The sequence below is a fragment of the Haliotis cracherodii genome, unplaced genomic scaffold (assembly GCF_022045235.1).
Source record: "Haliotis cracherodii isolate W230 unplaced genomic scaffold, xgHalCrac1.p SCAF_1, whole genome shotgun sequence".
Lineage (NCBI taxonomy): Eukaryota > Metazoa > Mollusca > Gastropoda > Lepetellida > Haliotidae > Haliotis > Haliotis cracherodii.
The window spans coordinates 79788257-79801329 of NW_027266264.1; the positions used below are offsets into that span (position 1 = coordinate 79788257).

Genomic DNA, 13073 nt, shown 5'->3' on the forward strand with positions numbered 1-13073 from the left:
AATATCCCAATTGCTGAAATGTGTGGATCTAAACTGGTGTTAGCACAAACGCGTATGATAGCTGTGAATTGGGTTGTTTTGTGTATGTTTCATAAAGCTAGCTGCCTGCATGCCAACCATTGTCATGGCAACCTTCCATCACTTGTCATTGTCCTGACCCACCTGCCTGTATTTTCATCTCCTCATGTTGCAGTTCACAGTTTCAGTGGTATATGTGCAGCTACAGACAATTGTTGCTTCGCGACTTATAACAGCAAAGTCAGCCAACTGCTGGTGTAAATGTGTATGCTATTGATAATGTTGCTGTCAGTTGATGTAGATTTCACTGCAATGTCTGCAAGCTGTACACGTACCAATGTGTGCGAATTTCATACTGTGGTGATTCATGTGCGTCACATGTTCGTAGAGCTGAGTACTTGTTCCTGCATGTCGTTCAGGAACTGTTTGTTGGGAGTAGCAAGTGGGCCTTCACTCAACAGTGAACCATATGAATCACCTTCATTGCTTTTCATGATTTCATGAATCACTCAGCTGTGTTGTACAGGAAGGTCAATAATCATGATTCAAAGAGACACGAGACAAAACATTGATAGGAACTAATGTTTTAATCCACTTGTACTGTTGATGACATATTGCAAAACCCTTTAAAATGGGTCCTTAAAGTCCTTATGATACCGTAAATGTTCTGCAATTTGGCTAGGACTATAGGACGAGTGCCAATTTCTATCACTACAAATCCATTAATGCTAAAGAAAATGAAATAGAACAACTACTTGAAACTTACAAAACCCTTAATGTGTGTAATATGTTAATCACATTAATGTTATGACAATATGTTCTCAGGCAATGACTTGTCGAAAAGTAATAAAAAAAAACAATTTGCAAAATGTTGAACATAGACATGAAAGTAAGCTGTTCAGAATCAGAATTTGCAAACTATTGTTACCAAGCAAAAATTCATGCAGTGGTGTTTGGATAAGAACCAAAACTACTGAATATTATTTTTCATACCTTGACAGGGGTAGAAACTAACAGTTATAGTCCACTAGTCCTTACAATGATAACATATAGAAAAGCCCTTAAAAATGGCAAATTTCTACTAGTCCTTATGATACCTGAACTGTTAGACAGATTGGCAAGGACTATAGGGCTGGTGCTAATTTCTAGCGCTGCCTAGATGACTAAGGGCGCCTACCTTGACTGACAATTGTACAACACAGCAATGATAGCAGTAGTGTATGAGTGTAGTAGAGTATGGGTGTATGTCGTGCTTGATGTTACGTGGCTACCGTTCACTCTTTAGCTACAGGCAGCAAGACCACAGTGTACAATATAGCCACTTGTGGTGATCCTAATGCAGGAAGCAACCCTCCCTCAGCCACAGCACTGGATCAAACTGAGGAAGGAGAAGTCAGTGATGGCACAGAGAAGGTGGTTGTCAAGGAGATGCAGTATCTCGTCAAGTGGAAGAACTGGGCACACATCCACAACACGTGGGAATCTGAGGCCAACCTCCGGGAACAGAAGGTCAACGGCATCAAGAAGCTGGAGAACTTCAAGAAGAAGAATGAGGAGATAGCAGAATGGTATAAAGCTTATTATTGCTGTGGTAACCATTGTGGAAATATATTTGATTTGTCAAAAACCTTCCATAACCTGGACTGACGGGGGTAGTTAGTATTCTGACTTTTCAAATCTCATTAAAAATATGTAGCCTATTTTTGCTCTTGTAATCGTGGCAAACATTACTGCATTAGAAACTGTAATAAAATAAGAACTTTTAAATAGAAATGTACTCATCCAGAGGACAAAGAATTGCAGTCTTGATGGACACCTTGAACACTGGGTAGATATGAGAGATTTTACACTACAGTCATTATAGAACAGGCATGCCAACATTTCAGGCGGTTGACGGCATCTCCAGAAGACATAGAGTACTTCGAGTGTCAGCAGGAGATGATGGATGATCTACAGGGGCAATACAGGCTCTGCGAGAGAATAATTGGTAGGTGCCAATAACGGTGATGTCTGTGTCTTGAGTAATATTGGTCTTGAATCAGGATGGATTTAAAATTAAAACTACCTTAAGACGAGTGTCATATAACAGATTTAATCCAATTTGTTCACTTGTTCTTTTCTTTGTTTTGACCAAAGTGCACTGTCACTAGAGACAAGCTTGTGAGATTAGGAATGTTATATATTTTTAAGTTTGATTTAGTGACTGTCCCATGTGCTACTGATAGTGATCAGGCAGTAGCCCAGTGGTCTGTGTTCACTTGTGCTTAAAACCAATCCCAGCATCAGTATCATTCGACAGCCCATTCTCGGTGTCACCATCCATGATTTTGCTGGAAAAGGCAGCACTAGTGCATCTGCTATAGTTTAAAGAACATTGCGGGGCCGTCAGGTAGCCTAGTGGTTAAAGCATTCGATCGTCATGTCGATGACCCGGGTTTGATTCCCGACATGGGTACAATGTGTGAAGCCCATTTCTGGTGTCCCCCCGCCATGATATTGCTTGAATATTGTAAAAGCGGCGTAAAACCATGCTCACTCACTCACTTAAAGAACATTTGAAGTACAGCATTGTAATTATTAACTGTCAGTTTTATGGTCATAAAGAGCTGATAATTTGTTTGTATTCTTCCAGCTCACTCTAACCAGAAGCAAGCCAATGAGCACAATGGTTTCCCCGACTATCTGTGTAAATGGCAGGGGTTGCCGTACTCAGAGTGTACATGGGAAGATGGGGAATTAGTGTCCAAGCACTTCCAGAAATTTGTAGATGAGTACCATGCAAGGAACAAGTCACAGCGTACACCCTCCAAACTTAGTAAGGTAAACAGTGCTTTTACATGCTACACTTAGTGGCTTTTTTCTTTTTGAATCTCATAAAAAATTGTGGAACTTTGTTTTTGCCCTATAAATCAATTTTGATGAAAATGTTTTGAAATGATTGAGGGTGAGATTGAAGGGTTCTCTTCACTTCTATGTTCTAGGTACTGAAAGTCCGTCCAAAATTTTTACCTTTAAAAACTCAACCCAAATATCTTGGTGGCAGCGAGCACCGAGAGCTGCGGGACTACCAGCTGGAGGGCCTCAACTGGCTCATCAATGCCTGGACCAAGTAGGTGAACCACACTACTACACCACCCACATGTCTCCTATGTGTTTACAGAATGCCCCTCATGTTGTGTTATAAGTTTGTTTGTTTGTTTGTTTGTTTGTTTGTTTTAAGCCACAGCATTATTTTCAGCTATATGCAAGCAGGCCTGTTCATGATTTAGACTCGACCAGATAATTCGATCCACGACCGCGTCATACCAAAAGACGTTAAAAGATGGTACTTGTTGTTACCTTGTCTGGCGCTCGGCATCAAGGGGCTAAAAAAGGACTGGTCGGCTCGGAGTCAGTATACTGTGTCTGAGTGGGGTATTCATGTAAAACTGCGGCATGGTATCTCAGTGAGCTAGCACTATAAATCGGCATCAGTCCGGACTAGTACAAGCAGCCACACACGCACACACACATGCATGCACGTCGCTATATAAGTGCAATAATCTTGGACGCGACGTTAAACCCCATTTCACCACCACTCTAACCCGGAACCCACATAGGGCTGTGTTGTAAGACTGGTCCCTGGTAATTTTTATCTGTTTTGAAAGAAAAATGAAATAGGAATTACCAGACCTGTAGACATTCAATACAGATACAAAATCAGTTGTCTCAAGAAGTGTGATAATAAATAAATGTTAGCAGTTGGATTAATGAAAGCATTATGGAGAGAATAATGAAATATTAAATAAGTACATGCAGATTGGGAACCTGGGTTTGTTACCATTTCTTTAATAACGTTTCATGCTGTAACTGTTTAATTTAACCTAGGTGATATGATCTACCATGGTAGAGACATCCAATTCCACAGGATCGTCATGGGAACTCCATCTTGTTTCAGAGAGAACAGTGTGATATTGGCTGATGAGATGGGGCTGGGAAAGACTATCCAGATTATTGGCTTCCTGTCCCTTCTCTTCAACAACTACCAACTTTACGGCCCCTTTATCCTGGTGGTTCCCTTGTCTACAGTGGTTGCTTGGCAACGGGAGCTCCAGAACTGGGCGCCAGAGATGAATGTTATCACCTACCTTGGTGATATCAACAGTCGAAACATGGTATGTTATTATTCATGGCTGATATAAATAGTCTAAGGATTTTGTCTGACGATGAGCTCTATGAATCTTTTCTCATTCCATAAGTTCAAATTGATGCATTGACTATTTCTGCTTGGTGTTCAGTTATAGTTAAGATGTGATTTGTCATAGTTTGAACAATGGCTGTGTGGAGAATAGGGCTGCAACAAATACACTATGAGGCGAATATGATTCGTATCACGAATATAGGGTAATGAATACGAATACTAATTCACGAATACAATAATAAGTCAGCAGTTGATGTATAATTTGTCATATTCAGTGAAACATTAACAACATAAATTATTTGACATGGTTTGTTAATTTTCTATATTACACATTTATATGCTGCACTTGTCCAGGTACTTAGTCTTAGTATCTGCTCAAATGCTACAATTACCAGTGACCAAATTCCTGTCAAATTAAATATTATAAGAGTGTTGTCTTAAAAGAAATCTATGCATATCATATGTTCTTATGGATGTTTTAGGTACAGGTAAATGCACATAATTGCATATTCATAAATATTCCATTCTTGTGGCCACAAATAACGAATTCAGTTCATGAGTGGAGAAATGGTAAAATAAGATGATACTTGTTCTTAAAGATTCGGGACTATGAATGGTACCACCCCAACAGCAAGAGGTTAAAGTTCAATGTCCTGGTCACAACATATGAAATATTGTTAAAAGACAAGGTAAGAAATATATGAACTTTTTTCCCAATGATATATATGATTGTAAATGGTAATGTGTCATGTCAGTACAAATGAAGAAAAATTAGGATCATGAGTGTGATGTGATATAAGGGAGAGAACTCTCACTGTGAAGTGCTTATAATTCTATGTTAATACATGAATCCGATGTTTGTTTTGTTTGTTGTTTAATGTCTCATTCAGCAATAAATCAGATGGTATAAGTGTAGTATTGTTGTGTGATGTAGCTATGGTAATGTGTGAAAGTGATTAGAATGTGGATTATGTCAAAAACATTTACTTGAAGCAGCAAGTTCTGTTGTCTATCACTTAAAAATCATATGCTAATACTGTGCCCATTCACATTAGGGATCACAGCTTGAAGCCAAATAAATTCATATGCTAAAAGGATTAATATTCCATTTACACTATTTGACAAGGTTTATACAGGCTTGAAGAGACCCGTGAAGATCCGGGGTAGAATAGGTCTTCAGCAACCCATGCTTGCCATAAAAGGCATTCAGTAACAACCTTGAAATATCACCAAAATAGCTTGGAAAGCCTTGAATTTGAACAAAATGACATATACTTATTTATGAAAGAATTAAAATTTAGAACTTGTTTTATTATATTTGTTGGTTGTGAAAATGAAACTTGTAAAAATGTGTGATGTTCATATTGCTTTTTAGGTCTTAGGACTAATATATATTATGCAGGATTTAAAAAATATTGTGACACTAAGGCTAATAATCCAACTTAAAAACCTTGCAAGTGACAGTTGAAAAGCCTCGGAAAGGCCTTAAATTTTAGTGTTGATATCTTTATGAACCTCGTTTTAGGGTTGTCCTGGTACTGTTTTATGTGGATACTATGTATGTGGGATATATAATATTACAGCCTCCCCAGGATGTTCTCAACGCCAGCTACATCAGGATGTTCTTTGTTAAACCAGTCTTTCTTAGGTAGTCATCAATGGGCTTTCCTCGGTGTGGACGAAGCACATCGACTGAAAAATGATGACTCCATGCTGTACAAATGTTTAAAAGACTTCGACACAAATAATCGCATCCTCATCACAGGAACACCACTCCAGAACTCTCTCAAGGAACTGTGGTCTCTCCTTCATTTCATCATGCCTGAAAAGTAAGAACCAGGGAATCAGATGGAAATATTGTCTATACTTTTGCCAATTGCATCAGTTAAACAAGTTGTTGCAGATTGTTACCAGACTACCAATAAGAAATACTTTATATTTGTTTACAGTATCAACTGATTCACATGTGACAATTGCAAAATAACACTAGTTATTGATTGAACATGTTGAAAAATAATTAATGAAGTTTTGGCAGGTAAAGAGATTGGTTTTTTCATAGTTGTTCAGCTTTTAAGTTAGGAACCACACTCACTTTTAACAAGAAACATGTTGATCATTAGCCTATTGTTTCACGATTTCCTTAGGTTTGACCGCTGGTCTGACTTTGAGTTGAAGCATTCCAAAGCTGACAAGACAGGTTTTGCAGCTCTCCATAGAGAACTCGAACCCTATCTCATACGTCGAGTGAAGAAGGATGTAGAAAAGTCGTTGCCAGCCAAAGTAAGTTTAGAAACAGTGTACTATTTGAAATTGGTTTTTGGCTCATCTGAAACTAAAAGTGCTGATTATTTACATTGAATATTACTGTGTTGGTATTTATATCGTATCTTATAGATATTACTTGCATTGTGTTCCAAAGCCTGGAGGCCCGCGGAGATCCGGGGTAGAATAGGTCTTCAGCAACCCATGCTTGCCGTAAAAGGTGACTATGCTTGCCATATAAGGCGACTATGCTTGTCGGAAAAGGCGACTAACCGGAACGGGTGGTCAGGCTCGCTGACTTGGTGGATGCATGTCATCAATACCCAATTGCGTGGATCAATGCTCATGATATTAATCACTGGATTGTCTGGTCCAGACACGATTATTTACAGACCGCCGTCATATAGCTGGAATATTGCTGAGTGCGGCGTTAAACAACAAACCAACCAACCAACCAATCCAAAGCCTGGACATCCAATATGGTTAATTTATGTTCTAAAAATATTACTCGAAGTAGTACTTGGCAATTACTACTGAACAGATAACATGAACAGACATCATGAACATCCATGATTGTTAGGGGTCATGTGCGGCCAGATGGTACAGAATCTGTGGTGGTACAGATTGTTTAGCCGTGCCAGGACCGCTGATCGTTGGGTCAAATCCGTGGGTTGGTTCATTTGTTTGCCAGCACCATACTGTGTTCCTCCACTCACTCACTCACTCAGTCCCCTATGTTTGTTTCAGGTGGAACAAATTCTGCGAGTGGAGATGTCGTCAATACAGAAGCAGTACTACAAGTGAGCAAAACCTACACAAGGTGTTGTTAAAAAATTCACCTTCAAAATATTTTGACGAAATTTCCCATTGTTGAAAAGATTTGTTATAGATGTGAGAAATTTCCACACATATAGTTTATATTCTTGTGATTACGTCCAATTTCCTGCTATAGGTTCTGTGACACTTCATTTTATTTACAGATGGATTTTGACGAAAAACTATCGAGCGCTAAGCAGAGGTCTGAAGGGAAATGTTAGCAGTTTTGTAAACATCATCATGGAGTTAAAAAAGTGCTGTAACCATGCAGAACTGACACGCCCCCCAGAGGAAGAGGTTGCCCAAGATCGGTTGATGGTGAGTAATTAAAAAAATGTCAACAATATTCCAGATATACATTTGCTCTGGAGGCCATTTTAAGTCCTAAAGTAAGATGCATGTTGGAAAATTGCTGACCTTGCAAGTATACTACTTGATAGGGATCCACCTTGACTGAAGATGACTTTGATCCTGTGGAGATTTCTAGATGATTCAGAGAATATGATTTGAAATCCATACCTTGACTTGTGCAGAGACTGTTGCGGGGGAGTGGCAAGATGCTGCTGCTGGACAAGCTGTTGACTCGGTTGAAAGAAACGGGCCATCGGGTGCTGATATTCTCCCAGATGGTCCGGATGTTGGACATCATTGCAGAGTATCTGCAGTACAAGCGCTTTCATTATCAGGTAAGTTTTCCATCACTAGAGACTATTATGACATGGATCTTCAGATCAGCTGATAATATGTAACTTGGCGGCCATCTCTTGAATGCGATCCGCAAAGTGGACTAGGGAAGCCGGTATAACAGAGTCTTAAATGGATTGTCCCATGTACAATGCTGGAGCACACTACGACCTCACAAGGCTTCTTTACTGGGTTCTTAGATTTTTTGGTAGTCGTCTTCTTAGCCATGGATTTACTCTCTGAATCCTTTGATTTGGAATTCCTGGCCATCTCCCTACGCCGATAGTCACAACACTTGTGCGGGTCGGATGGTGAAAACATCTGTCTGCCAGGCAAAGCTGGGCAAAGTGTTTCTTTGTCGTCCATCATCACTTATTAGCATAGAAAACTAGATAGTTGTAAGGTAGTGAAACCACAAAAAAACAACTCTATTCTCTGAAACGCAAGTGCGTTCGTGTGGCGATTAGAAAGATAATGTTTTGGCAGGGGTAAGTATGTAAGCTTTGGTAGGTGACAGTGCACATGATTTCAGCACAGGGCTCTATTGTTAAGGCGTGACCATTGTGATCCTGAAATGTGTTTGGGTGAATTGTTTTTTAGAAGCTGAAAATTTTATTCAGTTTTCACAAGGATTTAAAGAAGGAAGAGATAGGATCAGTATCATAAATATATAATTTATTTTAACAGTTACAATTTGTTTTCTTTGGAAGTATTTATTTTGGGAAAGAGAGACTGAAATTTCGATATATTATTTTTCAGAGACTAGATGGGTCTATACGTGGTGAACTCAGGAAACAAGCCATGGACCACTTCAACGCAGAAAACTCTCAGGTGAGGAGTGGTGGTCACCTCAAACATAGACTTTACTCAGTCATATGTACAGCTTAATGTAAAAAGAAAATTGTTTAGAGAGATAAGAATTTTTTCTGTAATTTGATGTTCGCTGGTCCGATAACCATTGTGTATTGTTCCAGGATTTCTGTTTCCTGTTGTCAACACGAGCAGGAGGGCTGGGTGTGAACCTGGCAACAGCTGATACTGTGATCATATTTGACAGCGACTGGAACCCACAGAACGATTTGCAGGCACAGGCCCGCGCCCACAGAATAGGCCAGAAGAACCAGGTGAGGGATTGCATGATACTAGGCATCGGTTGTCAACATGTGTTGAGGACAGACATGCTTTTAAAACCCTTTTTCTCTTTTACCTGACATGCCGTGGACCTTGCATAGTTTGTGACATTGAAATTAGCTTAGTGATGTTGGTTTTGCCATGTGGGTGGGTGTGGCCCAGTGGTCCAAGCTGCTTCAGTTTCTGTGCAGCCTCCACTCATCGAGTGTTTGAATTTCGGATTTGATGGTGTTGATCCTTGGTGTATCAATATCTTTGTCTATTAACTCTTTCAACACCGCAGGCCGGTTATCCGGCCAAGAAGCATCGAGTCCCCAGACACCGTAGGCCGGTTATTCGGCCAAGCCGTAGTCACGTCAAAACAGTACATATTTTTATGGACCTACCTGTGATATCATTCATTTATTAAATCTATCTCATTTCACAATGTCTGAAATACGTATTCCATTTCAATTTATCATTTTTTATCGATGAATTAAAAAATTATTCACCATTTCCCGCGATGTTATTGAAAATAAAATTCTCGGACACACATTTCGACAACGGGTCCACATCGAACATGTCAAAGACCAAAATAAAGAGGTTTTAAACAAATCTTTAAATATATTATACAAAGTAATAAATAAAATCAACAAAAATATATCTAAAAGTAATCAAACTTACATCTAAGTTATTATTTCCATCTTTTCGTGCGATCGCGTTTAATGTAAGTCAAATGACATCTCGGCTTTTGTCGCCTTGAATTCTCGGCTCGGACAGGATGTTTAATGCAAAAATATATGCATGAAAAATCTTTGTCACAGCTCGTAACCTAGCACGATACATTCACGAAGTTCCATATTTTTAATATATATCGTGATTTCCTGCTCAGAATGTTCAAAATAACACGATTTAACAAAAATCTTTCGCCAACTTGTCAAAACAGAAATAGGTAAGTGGATTTTATGAAATCTTATATTTGCCGAAAATAGTCAAGTTTTCGCTTCCTTGGTCCCTAATCTGGACGTTAACAACGTGTTAGCTTACATTTTTTATTTACAACAAACTTAAATAAGTTGTAAATTCATTATTTTAAATAATGTGAAAAACATAACTTTCATATTTATAAACCTTAGGATCAGACCTTTCAAATGGTGTATAACATGTAGTAGCAAATATATTTAACAAGCAGATATTTTCTTTGATAAATGTTGGCTTCATCTATCACACAAGAGTCTCTGGGAACTCGGTGTCCCAGCAGTAAACACTTCTGGTTGACTGGTGTTGAAAGAGTTAACTTCACCCACTTTGTAAACAAGACCTGCATGGCATTGGTCCTCCCACATGAAGCTTGACCCATGATGATCCGGGTAGAGAATAGGCAACTGGCAACTATGCTTTCATAAGAGACGACGAATGGGATCGGGTGGTCAGGCTTACTGACTTTGTTGATATATGTCAGAATAGGACTTCAGCAACCCATGCTTGCTGTAACAGGTGAATGTTTTTGTTGTAAGAGGCGACTAACAGGATCGGGCTCACTGACTTGGTTGATGCAATGTCATTGTATTGAAATTGCGTAGATTGATGCTCATGATATCAATCTCTGGACCGGATTCGATTATTTACAGACCGTCGTCATATAGCTGGATTATTGGCAAGTGCGGCATTAAACAACAACCAGATCAAGATGAGATATCATGATACTACCAAAATATTGTTCGAAAAGGGAACTCACCCTTGCATGCATTCTGTTATTTTAAGGTTAGCGTGTATCGCCTGGTCAACAAGAACAGTGTGGAGGAGACTATTGTGGAGCGTGCCAAAAAGAAGATGGTCCTTGATCATCTTGTCATCCAGAGAATGGACACCACCGGCCGAACTGTGCTCAACAAGGGAGCTGCGCCATCTAGGTAGGAACACAAGGGATTTGCTGCAGTATCTGTACAACCTAGATAGACTTGAAGTCTTACGCAGTTAGTAGATCAGGAGAGATTCCAATTGTACCCACTTGTTCAGTCTTATTTTGTGCATCCTGGGTTCAAGGTTATCCTTTTCAAGAACCTACATGTGAAGACCAGGGTTAGAATATGTCTTCAGCAACCTAGGCTTGTCATAAGTGGTGAAACAGCATCGGGTGGTCAGACTCGACATCTAAGTTGATGCATGTCATCATATCCTAATTGTGTCGAGGAATGCTCATGATTTCAATCACTGGATTATCTGGTCCAAACTTGAATATTTGCAGACAGCTTGCATATAGCTGGAATATTGCTTAACGACATGACATTTCTGAAAACGGTCACTTATAAGGAAGTTTTTGTTTAGTTGCAGTAACTCAACCCCATTCAACAAGGAGGAGCTGGCAGCCATATTGAAGTTTGGTGCAGAGGAGTTGTTCAAGGAGATGGATGAAGATGAGGAGGAACCTCAGGTATATACACATCCGGATGTCAGTGCAAACTGAGCAGCTTGATGACTTGCTTGGGTTGGGATATTAATTTCAGCGTAAATTCCACAAGATGGATGAAGCGGGTGTATGAATGTTGTTTAATGCTCAAAATCGCTGGTGATCTTGCAACATTCATACACCCTCTTCATACAACTTAGTAGAATTGTATGTGATGATTTTATTTTGAAACCTGAATACCCAGATATAGCATGAACAATTATTTTATTTTCATCTTGCTAAAGAAAAGAAAGATTCAACTTTTTTAACTTGTGCAGTTGTCAAAATGATGTTGTTGATTGTAGGTGGACATTGATGACATCCTCAACCGAGCCGAGACACACGAGACTGACACATCATCCGTAGGTGATGAACTCCTCTCACAGTTCAAGGTGGTCAGTTTTGAAACAATGGAAGAAGAACAACAACCAGATGACCCAGGTGATTAAAACACCAACACACCTGTGCTGATAGTAATTTTCATGTCTGTCCTTCTGTTACCAATCTTTGTAATCCTACCATACGTACGGTAAGGTTGAACTTGGGCCCTAGTCCCTTCACCGAATGAAAGCAGTTATACTCAAGAGAAGTCGTCACGATCCACAATATTAATCTAGATGTTAAGCTTCTCAAAGACATGAGTGGGCATTTTGGACTTTCATCCCACCTTTCAACTCACACTCCATTATAAGACCTGCAATACTTGAGGCTGCCCTCCAAAAGACATCCAACACTCCCTGATATTACTGAGTACTGTCAAAGCAGGAATAAACCAAATTCACCTACTCCCACCTGTGAAGATCCGGGGTAGAATAGGTCTTCAGCAACCCATGCTTGCCGTAACAGGCGACTATTTTAGTCATAAGAGGCGTCTAACGGGATCGGGCTCACTGACTTGTTTGATGCATGTCATTGGAGCACAATTCCGATGCTCATGATGTCAATCGCTGGATGGTCGGGGTCAGACTCGATTATGTGAAGACCGCCGTCATATAGCTGGAATATTGCTGAGTGCAGGATTAAACAAAATACTCCGTCCCTCTCCAAGACATGTGGTTGATGGTTAGCATGTTCCTGTTGGCAGGTCGGGTGTGGGACAGCATCATCCCGGAGAAGGACCGGAAGAAGGTGGAGGAGGAGGAGAGGCAGCAGCAGCTGCTTGAGCTACATCTGCCACCGCGCAGTCGCAAGACTATACAGCAGGTCAGTAGGCTGATGACAGTAGATGCACATCCTCTCTAGCTCCGAGTACTGAGAATTAAGGGGTGTAAGCTCAACCCTGTGAAAAATAATCAATTTCATGAAGTTGAAATTGGTCATGCAGTGATAGAAATTGCCACTAGTCCTTTTGTCCTTACCAAACTGCCCATCAGTTATGTTTTTTTAAGGACCAGTTGAAATTTGCGTTTTTTACAGGTTTTACTATATGTTATCATTATAAGGACTAGTGGACTACATATATTAGTTTCTATCGCTGGTGATGTTGATGTTTTGAACTGTAATTTCTAAATCATCATAGTTCCATCTTTGACATCATGATTGTTTATAACAGTA

The 13073-nt window shown here is 39.7% G+C and overlaps 1 protein-coding gene across 7 annotated transcripts in view; it reads left to right on the forward strand.

Annotated features, from left to right (window-relative positions):
• The window catches only part of LOC139441508 (chromodomain-helicase-DNA-binding protein 1-like), a 48403-nt gene that overhangs the window by 20731 nt on the left and 14599 nt on the right, over positions 1-13073 (forward strand). For 6 of the 7 annotated variants that reach the window (XM_071222379.1, XM_071222496.1, XM_071222656.1 and 3 more), the window contains 17 exons: positions 1304-1586; positions 1905-2005; positions 2651-2838; positions 3000-3127; positions 3956-4172; positions 4798-4887; positions 5837-6027; positions 6343-6478; positions 7208-7260; positions 7441-7594; positions 7810-7962; positions 8720-8791; positions 8935-9084; positions 10835-10983; positions 11399-11504; positions 11825-11960; positions 12604-12722. In XM_071222379.1, coding sequence (XP_071078480.1) covers positions 1304-1586; positions 1905-2005; positions 2651-2838; positions 3000-3127; positions 3956-4172; positions 4798-4887; positions 5837-6027; positions 6343-6478; positions 7208-7260; positions 7441-7594; positions 7810-7962; positions 8720-8791; positions 8935-9084; positions 10835-10983; positions 11399-11504; positions 11825-11960; positions 12604-12722 — 2426 coding nt within the window. The remainder of the gene's footprint in view (positions 1-1303; positions 1587-1904; positions 2006-2650; positions 2839-2999; positions 3128-3955; positions 4173-4797; positions 4888-5836; positions 6028-6342; positions 6479-7207; positions 7261-7440; positions 7595-7809; positions 7963-8719; positions 8792-8934; positions 9085-10834; positions 10984-11398; positions 11505-11824; positions 11961-12603; positions 12723-13073) is intronic. The other variant, XM_071222589.1, reaches the window with a different exon arrangement.